This window comes from Fundulus heteroclitus, chromosome 4 (genome assembly GCF_011125445.2).
Source record: "Fundulus heteroclitus isolate FHET01 chromosome 4, MU-UCD_Fhet_4.1, whole genome shotgun sequence".
NCBI classification, from domain to species: Eukaryota; Metazoa; Chordata; class Actinopteri; order Cyprinodontiformes; family Fundulidae; genus Fundulus; species Fundulus heteroclitus.
This window is the reverse complement of record NC_046364.1, coordinates 14763421-14789008: the sequence shown is the minus strand read 5'-3', so window position 1 is coordinate 14789008 and position 25588 is coordinate 14763421. Positions and strand designations below refer to the sequence as shown.

The following is a 25588-nucleotide window of genomic DNA, read 5'->3' as shown; positions in this document are numbered from 1 at the left end:
GACTTTACCCCAGTCCTCAGCAGTCCACTCCCTGTACCTTTTGCAGAATACCAGTCTGTCCTTGATGTCTTTCCTGGAGAGAAGTGGCTTCTTTGCTTCCCTCCTTGAGACCAGGCCTTGCTCCAAGAGTCTCTGCCTCACAGTGCGTGCAGATGCACTCACACCTGCCTGCTGCCATTCCTGAGCAAGCTCTGCATTGCCGGTAGCCAGATCCTGCAGCTGAAGCACTTTTAAGAGACGGTCCTGGCCCTTGCTGGTCTTTCTTGGGCGCCCTGGAGCCTTTTTGGCAACAATGGCACCTCTCTCCTTGAAGTTCTTGATGATGTGATAGATTGTTGACTGAGGTGCAATCTTTCTAGCCGTTTCTTTCCTGTTAGGCCATTTTTGTGCAGTGCAATGATGACTGCACGTGTTTCTTTAGAGATAACAGAAGAGAAACAATGATGCCAAGCACCAGCCTCTTTTTAAAGTGTCCAGTGGTGTCATTCTTACTTAATCATGACAGATTGATCTCCAGCCCTGTCCTCATCACCACCCACACCTGTGTTAATGCAGCAATCACTGAGACGATGTAAGCTGGTCCTTTTAAGGCAGGGCTGCAATGACTTTGAAATGTGTTTTGGGGGATAAAGTTCATTTTCTAGGCAAATATTGACTTTGCAATTAATTGCTGTTACGCTGATCACTCTTTATAACATTCTGGAGTATATGCAAATTGCCGTTCTAAAAACTAAAGCAGTAGACTTTGTAAATATTAACATTTGAGTCATTCTCAATACTTGCCATGACTGTACATGCAAGAAAATCATTGCAATTTACACATACAAAAAAGTTTGTTGGATGGATGTTCTCTGACCTTGTGCCTCTCTATGGAACTGAGCAATTCAAGGTCAGTTTGGTCTGAAACTCCTCCGTGTACGATTAGAATCTTTGCATCAATGACAGTCGCGATGGGCAAAAGGCTGAAAACGTCCTGAAACAGCTGGAGGATCTCACGGCCATGGGTCTGCATACAGGAAAAAAAAATTCTTATAATGGTGGACCAATTTATATTAGTCCACAAAAATCCAATTGCCATCACCATCTGCAGAAAAAGATCTGCAGAGGGGAACATTGCAATTATAAGTTGCCTCTACCTTATACTTCTGCATAACTTCTTTTGTGAATCCATACCTGAGAAAAAAGAAGGATTTATTGCTCTTACTTCTAGGGGTCAATTTTCTTTTCTCCTAATTTTCATCCCCCACACCCACCTGAGGTTCATGATGTGATCCTCGTGGTTTCCTCGGTTCAGGTGCATGTGGTCGGGGTAAAGCAGAAGAAAAGCAAACAGGAGGATCACCACCTCTATGGACTTTTTCCCACGATCCACAAAGTCTCCATTAAAGATGTAGGGTGTGTCAGCAGAAGGTAGTCCATTCTGGACAGCAACAACAATATGACTTCATTTTGGCCACAATGAACATTTTATTTACGTATTTAAAATCTGCTGTAAATATCCATGACATGAGAGACAATACTGCTTCAGCGTACCTTGTAGAATATCAGCAGTAAATCATCCAGCCGGCCGTGCAGGTCGCCTGCACCAAAAGAAACATTGCTTATATGCAGTTCTGCACATATGAGCAGTTGTGTTAGATTATTTTGAACTTTCTTTGATTTCTTAGCATTGTTCTTTCTCTGGGATTGAACAATCACACACAGCAAAGGCTTTAAGCCTTACCATTGACTGGAAGCTGCTGGAACACCAGCGTTGCCATGCACAGTAAATCCTATTAAGCAGCACCTTGGACAGAGTAAGCGCAGAGCAAGAAAGAAGCCCCTGCTGCAAAATCAACACCTTCAAGTATAATTGCCATTTGTATCTACCTACAAGGACAAACCAAATGCCTCCTATAGAAAAGTTTTATGATCAGAGACCTCTTGTATGAAGTGTGCGTAAGCACAAAAAAACCCCCCAAAAAAAACAATGCTGCAATGTTTAATGCCCTACTTGTCATGTACAAAAACTTAACTCTGTGTGAAAGTGTGTGGTAATCCACACACATTTTTGTCCTGCTGAGAACATGTGCAGCAGCAATGTAATTTCTTTAATCGACAATAACCCCCCCCCCCCCTCCACAAAGTACTAAAACTCACCCTGATCCATTGACATATAACTCCATTTTAATTTTATCTAACCCAAAAAGTTTTTTCAATTCGGAGCTTTAATGGTTTAAACCTGTACAAAGCTCCATTTAGCTTCATACAATAACTTAACACTCAATGAAATGATGAACTTATATCAGATATAAGATATGAATTCTCCTGTTTTGTCACATGTACAGGACTGTCTCAGAAAATTAGAATATTGTGATAAAGTTCTTTATTTTCTGTAATGCAATTAAAAAACATGAAATGTCATACATTCTGGATTCATTACAAATCAACTGAAATATCGCAAGCCTTTTATTGTTTTAATATCGCTGATTATGGCGTACAGCTGAAGAAAACTCAAAAATCCTATCTCAAAATATTAGAATATTTCCTCAGACCAAGTAAAAAAAAAATTATAACAGCAAAACAAAATCAAACATTTGAAAATGTCCATTAATGCACTCAGTACTTGGTTGGGAATCCTTTTGCACAGATTACTGCATCAATGCGGCGTGGCATGGAGGCAATCAGCCTGTGGCATTGCTGAGGTGTTATGGATGCCCAGGATGCTTCAATAGCGGCCTTTAGCTCATTTGCATTGTTGGCTCTGGTGTCTTTCAGCTTCTTCTTCACAATACCCCACAAATTCTCTATGGGGTTCAGGTCAGGGGAATTGGCAGGCCAATCAAGGACAGTAATGCCATGGTCAGTACACCAGTTACTGTGAGAATCTTATGTCGTCTCTTAACCACTACCATACTTGTGATTTAGTTTACTGAACCAAGCTGAGTGTTTTTCAAGGCTCAGGAACCCTGCAGTGTTTCGAGTTAATTCAAGTGATTAGTTGAATAGCCTACTAGTATACTTTTTCACGATATTCTAATATTTTGAGATAGGATATAGAGGATAGGATAGGATTTAGAGGATATTTGGGTTTCTTAAGCTGTAAGCCATAATCAGCGATATTAAAACAATAAAAGGCTTGCATTATTTCAGTTGATTTGTAATGAATCCAGAATGTATGACATGTCATGTTTTTTAATTGCATTACAGAAAATAAAGAACTTTATCACAATATTCAAATTTTCTGAGACAGTCCTGTACATGTAAATGTGCATTAGTCTGTGCACCGTCAAATATATGTGAATCATCTAACAAGCTTTTTGTCATTCTCACTGAAAAATAAGAGAGGGTAAGATCAGCAGATTAATTTCTAACAAATCAGGTGTAATGATTCCTAAGGTAGAGACAGTCATACATGTCCATAAATAGCTGTGTAAAGTTGCGTGTAATGTGGAACGGTGGTAGCGTTAGCACTGCTGCAGGACATTGCTGATGGATGAATACAGAGTGAGCTTCACTGCAAAAAGGGAACTAAAAGTAAGTGAAATTTTACTGAAATTAGTGTATTTGTCCTTGATTGGAGCAGTTAAGTTTAAATGATCTGCCAATGGAAGAAGATTTTTTGCACTTAAAATAGGAACAACTCACTTCCATCACTTTATTTCATGTGCAGTATATCTAATCATCTTAGTTTAGGGGCCAAAACACTCATTCCAATTGCAGAAAATCTTATTAACCTGCTCAAATCAAGGACAAATGGAAAATAATTTCAAGAATAGTTTTACTTACTTTTAGTTCCCTTTTTGAAGTGTTGTGTTCAGAGATCCTGCTGAACTTCTATTACATGATGATGAGTGGCTTATTAACCGTTTCAGATCGCCCAAGGGAATTATTTTTGAGCTGGCCCCAGTGATACTGGGAAATAGGGAAACTAGGAAGAACAGTGTGTCGGCAGTTTCGTTTCAAGTTGTAACTCTACTGCGTTCTACGTAACAAGAGCTGACTGACAGGTCGTTAACATCTCTGAGCAGTCCCAAGCCTGCACCCCTGGGACGACATCATCCACATGTTGTTCAGATACCCAGAATTCCCCTCAACCGTGGGTCTCATTTATGACAAGGAGCCAATTTTCAAATGTAATCAGAGCTGTGATTACCCTCATATTGCTATAATCCTGCTCAACTCAGGATTCTGCAAGACTATCATAATAATTATAATTATTTTCATTATAATAGTTGTGTCTGGAACAAAATAAGAGCAGGCTTCGCGCACAATGGCGGTCTCATAATTTTTACGACATATCCTGATTTGTCTTAAAGATTGTAAGTACTTCACAATGCGCATGTGGGGACTTCAGACTTCCTCATCGAAGTATTGGTGGCATATTCACTACATAACAATGATTTGGTGTACATTGCAATGATCAGTATTAATCTATAATCAAGCTTAATGTAGCCAGACTGCACCATTTAAATTTGATAAACATTGAATTGGACTGAACACAAAACAATGTCTATTCCGCAGTGGTTGGCTTTATTGAACCAAAAGCAATTCCCTGTTACAGTAATTCTCTGATTCAAACAACTTTGGAATTCTTACTCATTACTAAACTAAAACATGCAAAATATATATGTGGAAATAAAGAACAAAACAAAAATAAACAATGGATTAAAATGAGCGGTTAGCAGATCTTAACTTAACTCAAAGTTGTTTAACACCGCCCTCGAAACATCGGCATTTCACGTATCAGCATTGACAGACAGAACAGCTTCGGGAATCTCACTGGACGCTTTGATGTCTTACACAAAGCTAGTTCAGCTAAGCTACCTACAGTCCAGATACACGTGACCCTCCCAAGATGGCTGCTACGATGACGTATGAGGGGAGGTCCTAATAACGTAACCACGCTTACGCTGATGGGACAATGCCTCGTTTCGAGAGGGGGGGGGGGGCTAACTAGGAGTTTAAAGCAAAGCCCGCGACTTGAGCTCGGACAAAGAAATTAAACTGATAAGGAGCGAAAAGAGAGAGAGGGGGGAAGCAGGGAAGAAGATGAAAAGAGATAAATCGGTAACCCACGGCGGGGTTCTTGATGGATCACAAATCAACACAGCAAATCAATTGTAAAATGCACGCACATACAAAGAAAATGTTCAGCAAAATAATTCCAACTTCGTCGTGGAATAAAAGCATTAACCAACACCTACAAAGTTCTACCGCCTGCCCAGGCACTTCTAAACACCCTGTTGGTGAGACAGAAATGAAAGGGGAAAAACCCCGTTACTTTGAGTTGCCTCGGGGCTGGTCCGGAACGCTCCGAGTGTGGCTTTCTGGACGCGCTTCGACGAGCGCAGTTGTCCACAGGCTGCAGCGGGACGGGGAAGAAGCTGCTTCGTTTCTTCCTCCGGGTTCAACAGTCGCTTTGTTGGCCAGACAAAAGCGGGGTCCTCTTCGATCACTGGGAGATACGGCGTCTCTCAGTCTTTTGATCAGAGGGAATTTAAAAGTACTTATTTAAGTCGACCTCCTGTTATAAAGCAGGGAATAACCGTTGCGTCGAAAAATCTCGGTCCAGCGAGCAATCGAACACGTGGCGTGGGAATCAGCTGTGCGTGTCTTCTCGGGTTGGCTAAAAGCCAGGGAAGAAGAAAGATGGTCGTGGGTGATCGGCTTTTATAGCCATCATCATAGCAACCTTATCTTGATCGGCGGCCATTTTGCCGTGTTGCGTGATGGGAGTTGGTGGCCATTTTGACCACATTGCATCATGGGTAACGCAGTCCGTTACGTCCCGAATTGATGCTGTTTCCTTGATCGGCGGCCATTTTGCCGTGTTGCGTGATGGGAGTTGGTGGCCATTTTGACCACATGAGTTGGTGGCCATTTTGACCACATTGCATCGTGGGTAACGTAGTCCGTTACCGCTTTCTGTCACGTCTGAACTGGCACAACATACCCCCCTTTAGCTTTGAAGAGTGGGATGCTGGTCACAGTCTTTAAAGCTACAACCAAGTCCATTCTGGCGTGACGAAAATCCGTTGTGCATGAGTGGAACAACCTAATAGTCTTTCTAGTAGTCCATTGGGATTCATGCAGTTCAGTTCATCATCCAAGAGGAGGAAAAATGAAGCATTCATTGTGCCTGGGTCAGTGACCTAGCCTGGGCAGGACTAAGCTATAGCTAGTCGTTTCTATTGGCTAATAAGGCAACAATAAAGTAATAAAAAAAAAGAAATGCAAACTTCACAATCACCATTGTCAATACATTCATTGGTCATCAGGTTTGAACTTTGAACCAAAGAAAGGAGAGAGGGAAAAAGGGAAAGGAAAGAGACCGCGGTTCGTAGTCTAATCAGCTTATGGCCTTCAAGGAGCTGGTGCTACGAACCTGGGAGCGACAAAGGTGAGGGCGTCAATCCTGGTTTGCAACTGTTTGATCTGCTTGTATGCTGCATACGCCATCGCGGTAGTGATGGCCCATCCCAATACGAGGAGAACCACAATAATGGTCATAATGTGAGTGTCAGTCGACTCTGTAGCTCTGGGGAAGCGAAGCAGAGGGACCGAGCTCAACTCTGATGGAGTGAGACTGAATTTAATCAGCTGGGTGCCTGCAAGTAAAAGCTGTCTTTCAATGCCGACATCAATGCTGAAATTGTATCCCTTAAAGACATCTATTATTTCAATCTCTGAGTCATATTTATCAACGTCAAGGTGATGCAGAACCATGTTTCCAATGTGGACTGGAGCACCTTGAGGTGGGGAACAGAAAATGGTTTGGTTGGGCAGTTTTAGTCTAGTAACTGTGTCATGCTGCTCGTAGGATAACAGGGCTTCTGCCTCTGGGTTGCTAACGAGCCAGCGGTTACCTGCCCGCTCAATTTTGGTTTCCACACCTGCATCTTTAAGGGTCATTCTAGCCTGACAGTTTTGTTCAGGAGATTCATTAGACCACACAGGTAATTGGTAACGTCTCTGATAAATGGGTTGCTTGGGCATACCCAGTGGATGTCTTTGGTTTTGGTACACAAATCCAAATTAGTGACTAAATAAAGTTTGGGGTCAGCATCATGATAGGCCAATATTGAGGGAGTTTGTAGGTGTACGTGGGTCTCACCTTGCCAAAAACCGACATTCAATACTGATTCAAACCTATACACATTAGCTCTTTCAATGATGGGAAGGTTTAGCATAAATCCTATCTCCAAGTTGTCAGGATTTACAAATATTGGAATTGCACTACCTAGGCTGTACGCCAGGTGTATTTGTGGTGGTTGCAGTGTTTCACTAGAGGCAGATTTGAAAACCTTTTCAACCAAATCTACTGGTACCAGGTACGGAGGAATCCGTCCTTCAGCAAGGCTATTTATGGATGAGCTAACCTCTCGAGTGAGGTCCTGCATTAAATCTCTAACAACCTGAGTATACATCATGTCATTCTTTACCACTTCCGTGAGCGTTTCCAAAGCAATGCATGGTGTTATGGCTGAGTGTGAAATTATAGACGTGAAGTTATGGATGGACACTTGCTTTGTTAGTGCATGTTTAAAATGTCCTAATTAAACGTGCACTTGTCCTATTTAATGCTATGCATTGTTCTCTTCGGCGGGGGCGGAGTTAGGCTCCGTTCCCTGTGAGGAGAGTTTGGTGGACGGTTTAGTTTGGTTCCCTTGAACCCATGTGTACTCTGGACTTTGCACGCTGGCTTCTAGGTTCTTTCGAGGCCACGCGAAAGTCGTTCGGGGACGGTCTTTTAAGTCAGTGACGCACTGGTGTGCAGTGTAGACGGTTGTCACACTGACGCCTTCGGGCTGGTAGATGAGATTCAGGGGAAGTGTCCTTTGCCTTCCTGTCATCATCTGGAAAAGTGTCACCCCTGTGGAGCATGGTGAGGTAGAGCGGACTAGCATTAGGACCAGGGGAAGCTTTGCATCCCGGTCCCCGTCATGGCTGCTGGCATGTTCCTTTGACATGCTGGCCACGGTGCAGTTCATTCGCTCCACCTGTCCGGATGACTGTGGGCGGTAGGTGATGTGGAATTTAACTTCCACGCCCAACATGTTGAAAAGCACGGTCATAATGTTTGACGTTCCTCTGTCCGAGTCGATGGACAGGGGAAGGCCCCACCGGCTGAAAACGTGATTTAGCAGCAGGGCTGCTGTGGTGACAGCGGTGTCATTCGGTGCCGGCAGACATTCGACCCATTCTGTGAAACTGCCTGTTATTGTCAAAAGATATCTGTTACCTCTTGACGATTTGGGGACTGGACCGATCCAGTCAGTCTGCAAATGTGACCACGGAAATGTAACCCCCCTTTGCTGAAGCAGGGCTCGGTTTAGTGGTCGTGTGGGTTGTAACTGGCTGCAGGTTAAGCAGCCTTGTACATACTCCTGGGTGTCCTGGGCCGTTGAAGGCCGGGACGTCACCTGTGGGAGAGTTTTCAGATTAGCTTTGCAGCTTCTGTGTTCTCCTACTGGTGAGTCGTGGACATGTGTCAATGTGATCCCAAGTTCGTTTGAATCTTTGGGCTGAATGGGCTGAAACTCATAAAACAGCTCCTTAAGTGCTGTTTCCTCTGTTTCAGTGGTCAGTGCATCAGCTTTTTCCAGCTGTTGCATAATTTCTGTTTCGAAACCAGGGTAGGGCTCAGTGGGTGAGTCCCGGTCTCCTGGTTGATTTGGTGCTGGTTCTGTTGGGTCGGTTGCTGTCGCATACACCAACAGATTTCCTTCAGCTTCAAGCGTTGCACCACAAATAGATCCAGCAGGCCGAGCTTCATGTCGCCTGATTTGGATCATGCTGGAAGGAAAAGTAAACATGGTGTCTGGAGAGTCCTGTCTTGTGCCAATCTGTGCATAAAGTATGCACACCCCCGTTGCTTTCAGAAGCCGGCGAGGCCAGTCTGCTGAGAGCAGGTAGTGGCTGTGTTTTGTTTCAGCCAGATGGGGCTTTTCACGGCACAGAGAGCTGTACAGATCTCTGCTGATCGCAGAATTCTCTGACCAAAGAGCCAGCAGCACATCTGGCATGAGTGTGTTTTCCAGGTGCACACCTTCAGCCACTCTGGGGTTATAGGGTTCAACTCCAGAGTGTTTAAGTGAGCAGAGGAAAGGTGTGTGGCTGCAGAGAGAAGTTCTCTGATCGCTGAGAAGCGGTGGTGTGTCAGAGGATTTGGAAATCGGCTCTGTTGAAGGCAGAAATGGTGCTAAAAGTTCTTTGGGCTCCTCGGAGCATGTCACCTGGTTGATGGGGACGGACAGTCCACTTCCAGAAGTGAGGGGCTTTGGAGTCCCCACTTGGGCCCAAAGATGACCATGATAGCAGTCAATGAGTGGGGCTAACCTGTTCAACAGGTCCTGACCCACAAGAAAAGGTTCTGTGTCCAAAGTACATATGTAGATGGGGTGCACCAGGGTCATGTCACGGAAAGTGATGTCTAACCACGCCCGTTTGGTGATGCATGACTGATCCTGAGTGTAGCTGGTGATGCCCACGTCACAGGTCTCCACCTGGAACGGTTTCCCAAGAGACACCATAGCTCTGGTCACCTCATCAAACAAATCTGAGCACATTAGACTGATCTCGGAACCCGTGTCTAAAAGAGCATTTGCAGTTACACATCCTCCGATAACTGTCGAGCAGTATAAGCGGTGTGCATTTTCATGATGGTTTAGCTCACCTAGAAACCTTAGAAAAGGGGCTTTCTGATCACCTGCTGATGGGATCTTAGAAGGTTGTTGGTGATTTTTCGGTTGGTCCCCCCCCTTAATCAGATAAACTCTGTTAGAAGGGGAAGCCTGTTCCACGCCTAGTCATGCTGGCTGGGGTTTTGGGCCTGGCTTACCTGGAGGGTCGACAGGATTGGATGATGGCTGGGACGGCTGCGGCGCGATCTGACGCACTGTTTCGGCTAGCAACCTGCGAAAAGTCTCCTCTATCTCCTTTCTCATTGACTCCTCCATGCGCAGGTTCCAGCCTTTGTTGTCATGTGTGCTTTTCGACCTTTCTGGCCAGTCAGTTTGCTTACCGTCTCGGGCTGGATCCGGCCTGTGCCATTTTTGAAACCTCTCACCTTCCATGCTGCCATGCTGACCTCTCCTATCCTGGGAAGCTTTCTTCTGCTGCGGCTCAAAACCATGTTGCTTCTTAGGACCAAATCTAGTTTTAGGTTTGAAGGGAGGCATCTCATGTCCCTCCAGACCTAAACTCTTTTCTGGTTCGGCTTGAATCTGCAGAACCTTTTTATCACTATCGGCTCCTTTGTTGGGCCGGACACGTGTTTCCCATGCCACCTGCGCGTATTTCCTGATTTCCTGCATGGTAAGTTTCTTGGTTCTACAATGCATGGTAACCTCATAACGCACGCTTTCATGAAGATTATGGAGGAACAAAGATTTGAAAGTGTGGTCTTCCTCCAAGCCGGGAGCATTTCGTCCCTGAAAGTAAGCAGCCCGCAAGCGACGGTAGTACTCTTTTGGTGCTTCAGTTCTCTTTTGCTGAATTGCAAAAGCTCCAAGAGTGGCCGAAGCTGGGTCTGTAAACGCCGAATATTCTTCTCTTAAAGCCTGACAAAGAGCTGAATAACGGTCACGTGTAGCTGGAGGGAGGCTTTCTATGAAAACATGGACACTTCTGGACGTGGTTTTCCAGATAAGCTTCAACTTTTCTCGAGCTGAGGGGCTATATAAGTCTAGCAGACAGCGCTCTACCTCTCTGAGATAGTCATCAATGGTGGATTCTGTATTGCTAGGATCAAAACGCTCTATGTCTCGGGCCAGGGACTCAAGTTGACGCATCCGCAGTCCCTGTTCAGGGATCGGAGCTGGTCCATCTGAGTCCTCTCCTGACGACTCCTGCCTGCGGTAACCACGATAGGAGGGAGGCTCCAGTTCTGACCACCTACCTGGCATCGGCGGCCGTTCGTGGGACGCAGGGGGACCCCCCCTGTCATGAACTCTTGTCTGTGGACGCAGTTCAGAGGAGTGGGGTTCACCTGTGTCCCAGGAACGGTGCTCTCGTCGCCCTGGTGGGGGGAAAAGATCACAGCGGACCGTGTCAGGGGTCGGGTGGGAAGCAGGTGTTTTCCCATGATTTACATCATGTGGATCAGTCCTGATTGCCACCCTAAGTTGTTTAGGCATTTCTTTCCGTATCACACTGCTATATCTGTCCTGACCTTCGCTTACCCTTCGCTCAGAAGGTGTCTGGGGGCCCAGTTCATCCAATGTCCTCCAGGTGTGATCTCCATATTTTCCTTTGGAGTCCCCACACTCAGATCCTTCTGTCTGCAAGCTAATGCGATCCTCCTCTCGCTCCTCTGTGGGATGACAGCTGCCCTGAACACTTTTCTGTTCTAGCTCCCTAACTCTTTCCTCAGCTGCGATCCGCATCTCAACCTCTCTGTTACGCAGATTGGTCTCTAGCGTTAACCTTCGGTGGTATAACGCAGTTAATTCACCCAAAACATCTGCTACCAATCTATGTTTAGGTTTGCTCTGGACCTCCTCCACCAATTCCTGAATTCTCCTCTCACAGTCCTTTATGTTAAACTGATTCAGACGGGTTTGTTCGTCCGGTGTCATTTTAAGCAGTGAGCTAATGACATCCTGGGCCTCCATTCCAATGGAATGGTTTGGACCTTCAGCTCCTTTGACTGAAGAACCGCTACTATCCATTCTTTGTCAGCTATGGATAACAACACAACAGGTAACAACCTGTAGTTTAGCTCAGCGCTAAACAACAGACAACAAATAACAACGCTGTATTCTAGCTTAGCACTAGGTAACAACGCATACACTTTAATTTAGCTCAGCGCTAAACAACAACTGCTAACAACAACTGTTAAGTGGCTTCACTTTAACTGTTAACAGCAAACACGCACTATGACTCACTTTACTGCAGTAAGTGGGTTCAAATACGTGCGTTTAACTAGGCTGCGCAGGGGAAAATCAACCCTGCGACTTACAATTCCTTACAATTCCTAGCTCTTTCAATGATGGTCAATCAGAGTCTGTGTCGTGTTCTGCTTTGAAAAGAGAGATTCAGGGGAAGTGTCCTTTGCCTTCCTGTCATCATCTGGAAAAGTGTCACCCCTGTGGAGCATGGTGAGGTAGAGCGGACTAGCATTAGGACCAGGGGAAGCTTTGCATCCCGGTCCCCGTCATGGCTGCTGGCATGTTCCTTTGACATGCTGGCCACGGTGCAGTTCATTCGCTCCACCTGTCCGGATGACTGTGGGCGGTAGGTGATGTGGAATTTAACTTCCACGCCCAACATGTTGAAAAGCACGGTCATAATGTTTGACGTTCCTCTGTCCGAGTCGATGGACAGGGGAAGGCCCCACCGGCTGAAAACGTGATTTAGCAGCAGGGCTGCTGTGGTGACAGCGGTGTCATTCGGTGCCGGCAGACATTCGACCCATTCTGTGAAACTGCCTGTTATTGTCAAAAGATATCTGTTACCTCTTGACGATTTGGGGACTGGACCGATCCAGTCAGTCTGCAAATGTGACCACGGAAATGTAACCCCCCTTTGCTGAAGCAGGGCTCGGTTTAGTGGTCGTGTGGGTTGTAACTGGCTGCAGGTTAAGCAGCCTTGTACATACTCCTGGGTGTCCTGGGCCGTTGAAGGCCGGGACGTCACCTGTGGGAGAGTTTTCAGATTAGCTTTGCAGCTTCTGTGTTCTCCTACTGGTGAGTCGTGGACATGTGTCAATGTGATCCCAAGTTCGTTTGAATCTTTGGGCTGAATGGGCTGAAACTCATAAAACAGCTCCTTAAGTGCTGTTTCCTCTGTTTCAGTGGTCAGTGCATCAGCTTTTTCCAGCTGTTGCATAATTTCTGTTTCGAAACCAGGGTAGGGCTCAGTGGGTGAGTCCCGGTCTCCTGGTTGATTTGGTGCTGGTTCTGTTGGGTCGGTTGCTGTCGCATACACCAACAGATTTCCTTCAGCTTCAAGCGTTGCACCACAAATAGATCCAGCAGGCCGAGCTTCATGTCGCCTGATTTGGATCATGCTGGAAGGAAAAGTAAACATGGTGTCTGGAGAGTCCTGTCTTGTGCCAATCTGTGCATAAAGTATGCACACCCCCGTTGCTTTCAGAAGCCGGCGAGGCCAGTCTGCTGAGAGCAGGTAGTGGCTGTGTTTTGTTTCAGCCAGATGGGGCTTTTCACGGCACAGAGAGCTGTACAGATCTCTGCTGATCGCAGAATTCTCTGACCAAAGAGCCAGCAGCACATCTGGCATGAGTGTGTTTTCCAGGTGCACACCTTCAGCCACTCTGGGGTTATAGGGTTCAACTCCAGAGTGTTTAAGTGAGCAGAGGAAAGGTGTGTGGCTGCAGAGAGAAGTTCTCTGATCGCTGAGAAGCGGTGGTGTGTCAGAGGATTTGGAAATCGGCTCTGTTGAAGGCAGAAATGGTGCTAAAAGTTCTTTGGGCTCCTCGGAGCATGTCACCTGGTTGATGGGGACGGACAGTCCACTTCCAGAAGTGAGGGGCTTTGGAGTCCCCACTTGGGCCCAAAGATGACCATGATAGCAGTCAATGAGTGGGGCTAACCTGTTCAACAGGTCCTGACCCACAAGAAAAGGTTCTGTGTCCAAAGTACATATGTAGATGGGGTGCACCAGGGTCATGTCACGGAAAGTGATGTCTAACCACGCCCGTTTGGTGATGCATGACTGATCCTGAGTGTAGCTGGTGATGCCCACGTCACAGGTCTCCACCTGGAACGGTTTCCCAAGAGACACCATAGCTCTGGTCACCTCATCAAACAAATCTGAGCACATTAGACTGATCTCGGAACCCGTGTCTAAAAGAGCATTTGCAGTTACACATCCTCCGATAACTGTCGAGCAGTATAAGCGGTGTGCATTTTCATGATGGTTTAGCTCACCTAGAAACCTTAGAAAAGGGGCTTTCTGATCACCTGCTGATGGGATCTTAGAAGGTTGTTGGTGATTTTTCGGTTGGTCCCCCCCCTTAATCAGATAAACTCTGTTAGAAGGGGAAGCCTGTTCCACGCCTAGTCATGCTGGCTGGGGTTTTGGGCCTGGCTTACCTGGAGGGTCGACAGGATTGGATGATGGCTGGGACGGCTGCGGCGCGATCTGACGCACTGTTTCGGCTAGCAACCTGCGAAAAGTCTCCTCTATCTCCTTTCTCATTGACTCCTCCATGCGCAGGTTCCAGCCTTTGTTGTCATGTGTGCTTTTCGACCTTTCTGGCCAGTCAGTTTGCTTACCGTCTCGGGCTGGATCCGGCCTGTGCCATTTTTGAAACCTCTCACCTTCCATGCTGCCATGCTGACCTCTCCTATCCTGGGAAGCTTTCTTCTGCTGCGGCTCAAAACCATGTTGCTTCTTAGGACCAAATCTAGTTTTAGGTTTGAAGGGAGGCATCTCATGTCCCTCCAGACCTAAACTCTTTTCTGGTTCGGCTTGAATCTGCAGAACCTTTTTATCACTATCGGCTCCTTTGTTGGGCCGGACACGTGTTTCCCATGCCACCTGCGCGTATTTCCTGATTTCCTGCATGGTAAGTTTCTTGGTTCTACAATGCATGGTAACCTCATAACGCACGCTTTCATGAAGATTATGGAGGAACAAAGATTTGAAAGTGTGGTCTTCCTCCAAGCCGGGAGCATTTCGTCCCTGAAAGTAAGCAGCCCGCAAGCGACGGTAGTACTCTTTTGGTGCTTCAGTTCTCTTTTGCTGAATTGCAAAAGCTCCAAGAGTGGCCGAAGCTGGGTCTGTAAACGCCGAATATTCTTCTCTTAAAGCCTGACAAAGAGCTGAATAACGGTCACGTGTAGCTGGAGGGAGGCTTTCTATGAAAACATGGACACTTCTGGACGTGGTTTTCCAGATAAGCTTCAACTTTTCTCGAGCTGAGGGGCTATATAAGTCTAGCAGACAGCGCTCTACCTCTCTGAGATAGTCATCAATGGTGGATTCTGTATTGCTAGGATCAAAACGCTCTATGTCTCGGGCCAGGGACTCAAGTTGACGCATCCGCAGTCCCTGTTCAGGGATCGGAGCTGGTCCATCTGAGTCCTCTCCTGACGACTCCTGCCTGCGGTAACCACGATAGGAGGGAGGCTCCAGTTCTGACCACCTACCTGGCATCGGCGGCCGTTCGTGGGACGCAGGGGGACCCCCCCTGTCATGAACTCTTGTCTGTGGACGCAGTTCAGAGGAGTGGGGTTCACCTGTGTCCCAGGAACGGTGCTCTCGTCGCCCTGGTGGGGGGAAAAGATCACAGCGGACCGTGTCAGGGGTCAGGTGGGAAGCAGGTGTTTTCCCATGATTTACATCATGTGGATCAGTCCTGATTGCCACCCTAAGTTGTTTAGGCATTTCTTTCCGTATCACACTGCTATATCTGTCCTGACCTTCGCTTACCCTTCGCTCAGAAGGTGTCTGGGGGCCCAGTTCATCCAATGTCCTCCAGGTGTGATCTCCATATTTTCCTTTGGAGTCCCCACACTCAGATCCTTCTGTCTGCAAGCTAATGCGATCCTCCTCTCGCTCCTCTGTGGGATGACAGCTGCCCTGAACACTTTTCTGTTCTAGCTCCCTAACTCTTTCCTCAGCTGCGATCCGCATCTCAACCTCTCTGTTACGCAGATTGGTCTCTAGCGTTAACCTTCGGTGGTATAACGCAGTTAATTCACCCAAAACATCTGCTACCAATCTATGTTTAGGTTTGCTCTGGACCTCCTCCACCAATTCCTGAATTCTCCTCTCACAGTCCTTTATGTTAAACTGATTCAGACGGGTTTGTTCGTCCGGTGTCATTTTAAGCAGTGAGCTAATGACATCCTGGGCCTCCATTCCAATGGAATGGTTTGGACCTTCAGCTCCTTTGACTGAAGAACCGCTACTATCCATTCTTTGTCAGCTATGGATAACAACACAACAGGTAACAACCTGTAGTTTAGCTCAGCGCTAAACAACAGACAACAAATAACAACGCTGTATTCTAGCTTAGCACTAGGTAACAACGCATACACTTTAATTTAGCTCAGCGCTAAACAACAACTGCTAACAACAACTGTTAAGTGGCTTCACTTTAACTGTTAACAGCAAACACGCACTATGACTCACTTTACTGCAGTAAGTGGGTTCAAATACGTGCGTTTAACTAGGCTGCGCAGGGGAAAATCAACCCTGCGACTTACAATTACATATTAACCGTTTAGGAACGGTTAATATGCTTGTTTAACTTTGAGAAAATTAACTTTGAGTGACATGGACCACTAACCTTTCGGCCAGTAATTAAATGATAAAGCTGTGGCTTTGTTTGTGATGTAAGTTATTTCAGAACAGGTGCTCTACACATGTGTGGAAAATAGCAAAGTGTTTTGGAGCTTCAGAGGTGGCAAAGAATGACAGTTAAAAACCGCTAAATTGCAACCTTAGTTTCAAAATCACAGCTCAATTTTGACCACTTATGATGAGCAGAAGGGGAATAAGGGAGGAAAGAAAAAAAAAAATGAATAAAATAAAATTAAAAAGACAAAGGGGCGTAACCGTAAGGTAAGTTTAAAGAAACTGACTTTCAAAACTGTCCCTCCGGGACACTGAGCGATCTAAGCTGTCTTTAAAACCGTGACTGCAACTACCTATCCTGGCCACCAGATGGAGGCAGGGTCTCTCTTTTCAAAGCAGAACACGACACAGACTCTGATTGACAAGTAGCAGACGCTGGCTGCTGTGTATTTCAATCTAGCTGACTTCCAGTCCAGAAATCAATATTCAAACCTCAGGTTAACAACCTCAAACCACCACAAACACGTATATATTTAGTAATGATACCTCCTTAATCAATTATGACTGTATAGTCCTTTTGGCAAGGTGAGCAGTCAAAATGCTGGAATATGGATTGTGTTCATTCAATTCATAAGTTGCTGGTTATTCGATTTAGTCTAAAGGAACGCCAATAAGTAGACTCCAGCCCACCCAGGGACGCCAATTTATGCTAGATTTTATAAGCTGGTTGAATATGCTTATTATTATTATTAATTATAATTTGGTATTATAATTTAAATAATAAATCATTCAACTCAAAATTTCGCTATAACAAATATAGTTCAAATGGTGGTGATGTTAGCTATAAGCTTATAAGTATTTATACCACTAATGCATTAGTTAACTTGTTGTTATGAACTCATTTATGCTGGAATAAATGATCAGGTCGGACTGTTAACCGACCAGGTTTATCCAGCAGGCTGTGAGAACCCCAATGTAACTGCAATTAGAGTTTAAATCCTTATTCCTTATCACCATCCAATGATATTGTCTCTGTATTAATGTCAGATGTTAACTCCAAAGGAGGTTAGCTCTGATTTCTGAATACCCAGGCAACTGTGAATTGGACTGAACACAAAACAATGTCTATTCCGCAGTGGTTGGCTTTATTGAACCAAAAGCAATTCCCTGTTACAGTAATTCTCTGATTCAAACAACTTTGGAATTCTTACTCATTACTAAACTAAAACATGCAAAATATATATGTGGAAATAAAGAACAAAACAAAAATAAACAATGGATTAAAATGAGCGGTTAGCAGATCTTAACTTAACTCAAAGTTGTTTAACACCGCCCTCGAAACATCGGCATTTCACGTATCAGCATTGACAGACAGAACAGCTTCGGGAATCTCACTGGACGCTTTGATGTCTTACACAAAGCTAGTTCAGCTAAGCTACCTACAGTCCAGATACACGTGACCCTCCCAAGATGGCTGCTACGATGACGTATGAGGGGAGGTCCTAATAACGTAACCACGCTTACGCTGATGGGACAATGCCTCGTTTCGAGAGGGGGGGGGGCTAACTAGGAGTTTAAAGCAAAGCCCGCGACTTGAGCTCGGACAAAGAAATTAAACTGATAAGGAGCGAAAAGAGAGAGAGGGGGGAAGCAGGGAAGAAGATGAAAAGAGATAAATCGGTAACCCACGGCGGGGTTCTTGATGGATCACAAATCAACACAGCAAATCAATTGTAAAATGCACGCACATACAAAGAAAATGTTCAGCAAAATAATTCCAACTTCGTCGTGGAATAAAAGCATTAACCAACACCTACAAAGTTCTACCGCCTGCCCAGGCACTTCTAAACACCCTGTTGGTGAGACAGAAATGAAAGGGGAAAAACCCCGTTACTTTGAGTTGCCTCGGGGCTGGTCCGGAACGCTCCGAGTGTTGCTTTCTGGACGCGCTTCGACGAGCGCAGTTGTCCACAGGCTGCAGCGGGACGGGGAAGAAGCTGCTTCGTTTCTTCCTCCGGGTTCAACAGTCGCTTTGTTGGCCAGACAAAAGCGGGGTCCTCTTCGATCACTGGGAGATACGGCGTCTCTCAGTCTTTTGATCAGAGGGAATTTAAAAGTACTTATTTAAGTCGACCTCCTGTTATAAAGCAGGGAATAACCGTTGCGTCGAAAAATCTCGGTCCAGCGAGCAATCGAACACGTGGCGTGGGAATCAGCTGTGCGTGTCTTCTCGGGTTGGCTAAAAGCCAGGGAAGAAGAAAGATGGTCGTGGGTGATCGGCTTTTATAGCCATCATCATAGCAACCTTATCTTGATCGGCGGCCATTTTGCCGTGTTGCGTGATGGGAGTTGGTGGCCATTTTGACCACATTGCATCATGGGTAACGCAGTCCGTTACGTCCCGAATTGATGCTGTTTCCTTGATCGGCGGCCATTTTGCCGTGTTGCGTGATGGGAGTTGGTGGCCATTTTGACCACATGAGTTGGTGGCCATTTTGACCACATTGCATCGTGGGTAACGTAGTCCGTTACCGCTTTCTGTCACGTCTGAACTGGCACAACAACATTGTAGAACGAAACGGGTATGATCAGGCAAACCTTATATTATCAGCCAGTTTCTTTAATGAGTTACTGATGTCACTCAAGAAGCTGTTGGTTTGCTGTCATTCACTACAAACATGCCTCAAGGGGTCCATCTGAATACCCTTAATTATAGCTTCTGGCTCCTGTTCTTTGACCTTTCATGGGGTCAACAGTAAGAAATCTACCATGGGGAAGAAAGGAGCTTCGGTCTGCTGTGCTGATTTCGATTGCCTTCAACTCCGACGTAACCTGGCCAGCCAGATTGATAATGTGTATCACCCTCCTTTCTGCACTTTATCAATCTGCAGCTTCCATCAAATCTGTTTGGGGAACGGAGGGACATTAGCAGAATTCTTCAAGCAGATTAGGCGAAGCGACACCTAGTGTTTGCCTACCAAACGTTGGGTTTAGCCAATCACAGTATCAGAAACTTTAAGAAACCACAAGTAATGCTTTTCAAGGCACTTCTTGCTGTTCTTCTTTCAAAGATGAAATCGTGGATTCTGACAAAACAGATGCGATAGCAGAAGGTATGCATGTGTCTTACTGCGATGCCATGTTTATTTTGGTTCAGCAGTGAACTTGGCAGCTATTGCTTTAATTTCAGCTGGTATGTCCCGCCTTAAACCATAATACTGCAACGTGATTGGTCCAAACGGTTTTTGGTTTGGTCAAGAGGGAGCAGTACAAGATAATGGCTCCATCCGAATATCCTTAATTATAAGTCCTAGCTTCTGTTCCTTGACCTTTCACGTGATCACCAGTCATAACTCTACCGTGGGGAGGAAAGGAGCTTTGGACTGCTGTGCCGATTTCGGACAGCCTTTAATTCAGACGTCATTATGTGATGGATATGCTCATGGATGATTGTAGCCAAATCTGGGCCTACAGGCTTCTGAAAATGAACTACAAAGTGTGTGCGGTCTTCTCTCCAGACATTTTCAATGATTTCCGTGATGGGAGCCGTGCTTATACGTCCTGTCACACAAAGGATTGTGGGATACCTTAAGGCTACTTAGTGCCAGTAAGGGGTGTTGCGAAGTTCCTAGGCAAAACTAGCTGCGAGAGGAAGCATACAGACTAGCTTTCTTCCTTCCTTCCTTACTGACAGCACTATTCGGACAGCACTCATCATGGCAAATGTTGACACACTTCCACTTTGGCTAAAGTTCTTATCCAATAAGGGTATTCGGATGGAGCCTCTGGCTGTCTGATAGCTCCGTTACTATGGTTATTGCTATGGGCATTGCACCAAGTAGTTGGAATAATGTGGAACTACCTTCATAAGATTCAATTTAATGTCAAAACAATAAAAAGGTGCTAGAAATTGGGGGCCCATTTCACCGTTAAGGCAGGACAATGATCTCAACATTGTTTTCTCTTTGGATAAAGATTTCCTAAGAATAATCAAACAAAAATAATTTAATGACTGGAACTGCAAGTTGTATGCAAACGTCTCCAAATGGCGCCGCCTCAACACAAGCAGTGTGTGTTTTTTTCCCTTTAGTAACAGGTATTCTTGAGTTTAATGAGATGCGAGTCGGTGCGAGGAAGCGGCTGTGGAAGAGAAGTCAAGTGCCTGATCAATGTGCAAATATGCTGGAAGGCTGCCATTAAGATACGGTCCGCTGTGCTTATGACACATTTAAAGACATTTCTGATCACTTATTCATGTATACACTGACCTACACTACTGACTCAGCTCAGGATGAGAATGAAACGTTTTCATGTTTTTAATTACTGTGCAGGAAAACGACGATGCTGAATCTGAAGTTAACAAGAAGAACTGAGATTGAGACTCCTCACCACATATGGTGATTTCCTTGGTATAGGATGTTGACAAATGGACAACATTTGGCATCTGTTTGAGGAGCTTTTTGGTCTCGTACAGCAGCTGCAGGACATACCTGGCATGTAGAATCTGTGCAGAAAGAAAAGTTCACCATATTTAAAACAAGCAAATGTTGCAGTAAGAAACACCCAAGTGCCATAAGGCGTACCTGCTGCTCCTTGAATGCACGGAGGAGGGCGTTTGTATCAGAGACAGAAAGAGGAAAGGAAATACGAGGTCCGGTGTAAGACTCTGGGATGGAGATCGTTTTGTAGCAGGTCTCCCTATCCAACCAGGGGTCAATGACAGGGTCCAGCAGCTGGGAGATCAAGTCTGCAGGACATAATATATGAAAGAGCCTTTTATTTTGGCTCTTTTTAAAAATGGTTTACAGAGACAGCTCCATGGCAGCAAATAAATAGATAAGTAAATAAAATAATAATAATAAATCAATAATCTTTTAACAAACCAAATGTGACATACCATTAAGCCCCACATTCTCTATACCCCTTTAGCCTTTAGATTTAAAATGATTTTACTTTTGTGTGTGACAGAAAATGAGACAGAAAATAAAACAATACAAAAGGAGTAAGTTTTGATCAAAATATTGGCATTTGAAAACTTTTTCGTACTTTACTCAGTTATCAGTGGAAAAAATTATTATTGACATTACAGCAATCAAACCTCTCTTATAATTGCTGAACAGCTTTTTGCATATTTCCTCTATTAGTTGGATTATATAACTTTTATGATGAGCTCCAAGTCTCCTCTTGTTTCCACAAAATAAGGTTAGAATAAATGTAAACTTATATAAAATAAAAAGCAATGCTATTTCTGATATTTGTCTTAAGTTTCCCTTTAGTGCTGCCCTTACTGGTTGAATTTTATCCATTCTAATTTTTTGCAGATACGTGGGATGAAAATATAAATATCAAATATGTTCTTAACAGCTTTGCTTTCAGTGAGAGCTCTATCATGAAGTCTGGCTATTTCTGCTATTTCTCAGGTCCGGAAACATAATTGTCTTTTTCTCCTTCTCTTTTTTATAAACTGCTGTGATGAATAGTATCTGTTATGGTAATGGTTTCACGTTCTGTATTGTTTAGCCTCCTCTGAGCCTCAAGGGCTCCCATTGTCCTGGCCGTTAAACCTTTAACTATAATGAAAAACTTTCACATTCAACATGGTAACAGGCCTGTGAGTTAGAGGCTCTGTAACTCCCCTGGCCTTGTTAATTAACATATTATCTGATTTTGAGGTAAACTTATAAAGACGTTCCTGAGACGATGACTTCTGATTGACCCTTCTCATGGTAGGGCTACAGACTTCAACACTTCTCAGCATGATAAAAAGTGGTCTTGGCTATTTTCTAATAATTTAAATATCTTTTCTGTTTGATATTTTAGCCAGATTAACAAACTGAACCAACAGAGATAGTCCCATTTACTGACTGTCAGTAAATAACTGCATTTTACTTGCAACCCATGGTCACTACATCGGCTCTTAACTGGCAAAAATAAAACAAAGGATGGACTTCATCTCCTACATTTTAGCTTAATTATCCCTAAATCATTAATGGCACAGGGTAATTCCTTGCGTTGCTATGCATACACATAACTTTTTATGTAATAATAATACCAGCTTAGCATTTCAAATATAATAATTTCATTTTTGAACAGCGAAGTCAAACTTCAGAGTGCAAGAAAGTCAATTTATAGTAACTTATTCTAGCAACGGTCATTTTAATCATTGGAACCAAAATATGAGGGTAGTGGTTCTAATCTCCAGAATGCTACATAAATGGATGCTGTATGGGTTAGAAGCATGTTGATTATCATCAGGTTGTGAAATAAAAATAGCCACAACACATGGTTTAATCTGAAATAGCTTGCCACTGTATCACTTTCAGCTCTGTGTGACATGAGAGCACTCTGATATGCTAATTAGTAAAATAATAATGACCTCTAATTTATGCAAGCAAAAAAAGCAGACATCTACCTACAGGCCCCGCTTTGTAAGGTTTATTGTCTGTTGTCCATTAAATGCCCTTTGTTCTGCCCTCGTTCTCTCCCTCACAGACAAAAAAACGCAGATGTCTGCAGCGCACAGTGACAGCCCTGCCTGCATGTTTTGGCTCAATTTAAAAGCCATGAAGGACGTCGGTCAGCAGAGGATCTCGTCGGATCGGGGATCTGGGCGGCACAACACACACAAACGGTTTAAAAGCCACACACTGGCCTCCACATTCATGGCTGTTACTAAGCAACAGGGTATACGTTGGGCTTTCATATTTAGACCACAACATAGCTGTTTGCCAAAAATGGTGCTCATTTAGGAGAAATTATATTTATTTTTCAACAACTTAGCCCCATTTGATGACTAGTGAAGTGGAAAATTTTACCTCTTACTGAGGTTGGAAGGAGCTTTGAATAACAGACCACACTAAATTGTAAACAACGAGGTAGAAGCTGTAATAAAAGACACATGTAAGAGGGAAAAATTGAACAAATTTAGCCAGACTGGACTAAAAGAGAAACGAGAACAATGAAAGCAGAGTCTGAAGTCTAATGAAGACAATAAAGCTAAATATCTGCACAGTTCTTGTCTCACCGGGTCCGCTTCCATGAAGCTGGGTGAAGTTGTCCAACATGTAAGTGAAGAAACTGGACAGCTGGAGATATTAAGATGAAAGCACATAAAAGCTTTATGACGCCTTCTAAATAAGCAGCAATCAGAAAATGCCTGCAACACAAGCGGAGAGAGAAAAAGAGAGAGACCTGCAGCTGGTCCTGTTCCCCGGCATATTCAATGGACTGGAAGATGTTCCAGGTGTACCTCCGTCTTATCTCCAGCCGGGCCATGTAGCGCCGGTACCATCGCTGAATCAGAACAGCCGCCTTTATCGCTGCAGTAAAGTATCAGAAAGGAGACTTTATCAACTGAGGAGAACTGCAATGACACGTATAGACCCATGTTACAAATCAGCTTAATCTTCAAATACTTTTAACTTTATATTGAAACATCTTATATAAGTTTAAAAAACGCATTTAAACAGCTATAACCTTCTTAGATATGGTCCTTTGCAAAATATGGTTAAATGCATTGATCTCTTTTTGTCTCATTTCAACATCAAACTGTAATGTATTTCATTTTGATTTCATGTCGTATTATAAAGCAGAAGGAAAAGGATGCATGGTTTCAAATTTAATAAATAAATCTGAGAAGTGTGGACTGCATATGAATCCAACCCCTGACTCCAAGTTTTGCTGCTGGCACACATCACATGCACATGTAGAGGCTAAAATTGATGAGGGCATCAATTTCCCTTTGCAAAAAGATTCAGGCAAACTGAAGGATTTTCATGAGTTGTCACAGATTCTTGACCGGATTTTAGTCTCGACTTTGACTAGACCATCGCAACACATGTATGGTTTGCTCTAAAGCATCCCATTGAAGCTCTGGCTCTATGTTTAGGGCCGCTGTCCTGCTAGGACGACAAACTTAAGTCTGAGTCTGTAGTCTTTTCCAGCGTCTTCCAATCCAATCTTATCCGTTTCTCTGTGCCTGCTGAGGAAATTATTCCTACAGCATGACACTGAAATCCCTATACATTGAAGTTTGTGTCTGTAATGTGACAAGAAGTTAGGGTGCAAAGGGCACTGTAATTTAGCAAGGTACTAAGACTAAGAAGGATCTTACTCAGAGCTGGGCTGGGACTTTTAACGGCTTCATCTGTGAGAGGAAACACAAGTCAGCGGAAGAAGCTGGTAATTGAATAACATCATGAGCAAACACGGACACACATGAAGACACACGTGCAGACAAACAACGTAGGAGCGATAACAAGCCACGGGGGAGGTCATGGGCAACAGTGGGACTGGAAAAACTGCACAAATTAAACTGCCGTTTGGGAGCAGCAACACTCATTAAAGAGAGGAGAGAAGACAAGATGTGAAGGGGAAAAAAAACTACCATCCATCAAACATCTGCATGCCTCTCTCTCTCTCTCTCTCTCTCTCTCTCTCTCTCTCTGTATGCAACAAATCAGGAAGCCAATGCAGAGACAGAAAAGAGCAAAACACTCAGCAGTAATGAAACAGTGCATAGCCAAGAAGAGCTTTTCAAGAAGGTTAAATGAAATAAAATAAACCAAAACAAAGCCAGTGTTTTAGATTATTGGTTTTACATCAAAACAGAGTACTTGGGAATTCACAGTAAGTGTCAACAATATAAATTGAATTGAACTGAAGTTCTTTATTTATCCCCCGTGGGGGAAATTTATTAATAATGATACTTATATAAGAACTACTACACTGTATTTTTACATTTTTACTATTTATTTTACATACTGTTATGTGTAGTGCTATCCATACTATTTTAGAGAGATTTTAGATATTGTGTTTGAATTTCCCATGTATATTGTATTTATCCTTTATCTTTAGTTTCTTTTTTCTATATAATATACAGCATTAAACTTTAAAAATTAGGCAATTTACTCTGTTTGCAGTAATGTTTTTTTTCATACTACTGCAACAACATAATTTGGATCCTGGCATTGCTAATCTCCTGTAATTTAAATACATATACTTTTCTTTCTTGGGATCACATGGGTGATTTATTTATTTTTAACTTCAACATGGTCCATATTATTTCTGAGGTTTATGTATGGTGAGTATTAATGTGAAAAAAATCATTGAAAGTCTCAAACATCCGGTTAAAAATTTCCTTGATACTCATTGACAAAATAACGTTATTTTTCAAAAAAAGTCTGTTTTTTTTTTAGAGAGATAAAATAAATCGAATTTATCTTCAAAATGATGAGTATGAATGTTTTCCCTGTGTCCTAAATACAAAGACAATTAATTTACATTATGTGCACACAGGAACACAGCAATTGTTTGGGATCTGAGGTTTTGGATCCAA

General features: G+C 43.9%; 1 protein-coding gene across 1 annotated transcript in view; it reads right to left on the bottom strand.

Moving 5' to 3' along the window:
- ppef1 (protein phosphatase, EF-hand calcium binding domain 1) overlaps positions 1-25588 on the bottom strand; it is a 32461-nt gene that overhangs the window by 5575 nt on the left and 1298 nt on the right. The window contains 9 exon segments of the mRNA XM_036136122.1: positions 857-1006; positions 1137-1173; positions 1254-1420; positions 1534-1580; positions 20641-20755; positions 20835-20998; positions 23276-23336; positions 23443-23570; positions 24365-24397. Of these exon segments, the coding sequence (XP_035992015.1) occupies positions 857-1006; positions 1137-1173; positions 1254-1420; positions 1534-1580; positions 20641-20755; positions 20835-20998; positions 23276-23336; positions 23443-23526 (825 nt within the window). The 5' untranslated portion in view covers positions 23527-23570; positions 24365-24397.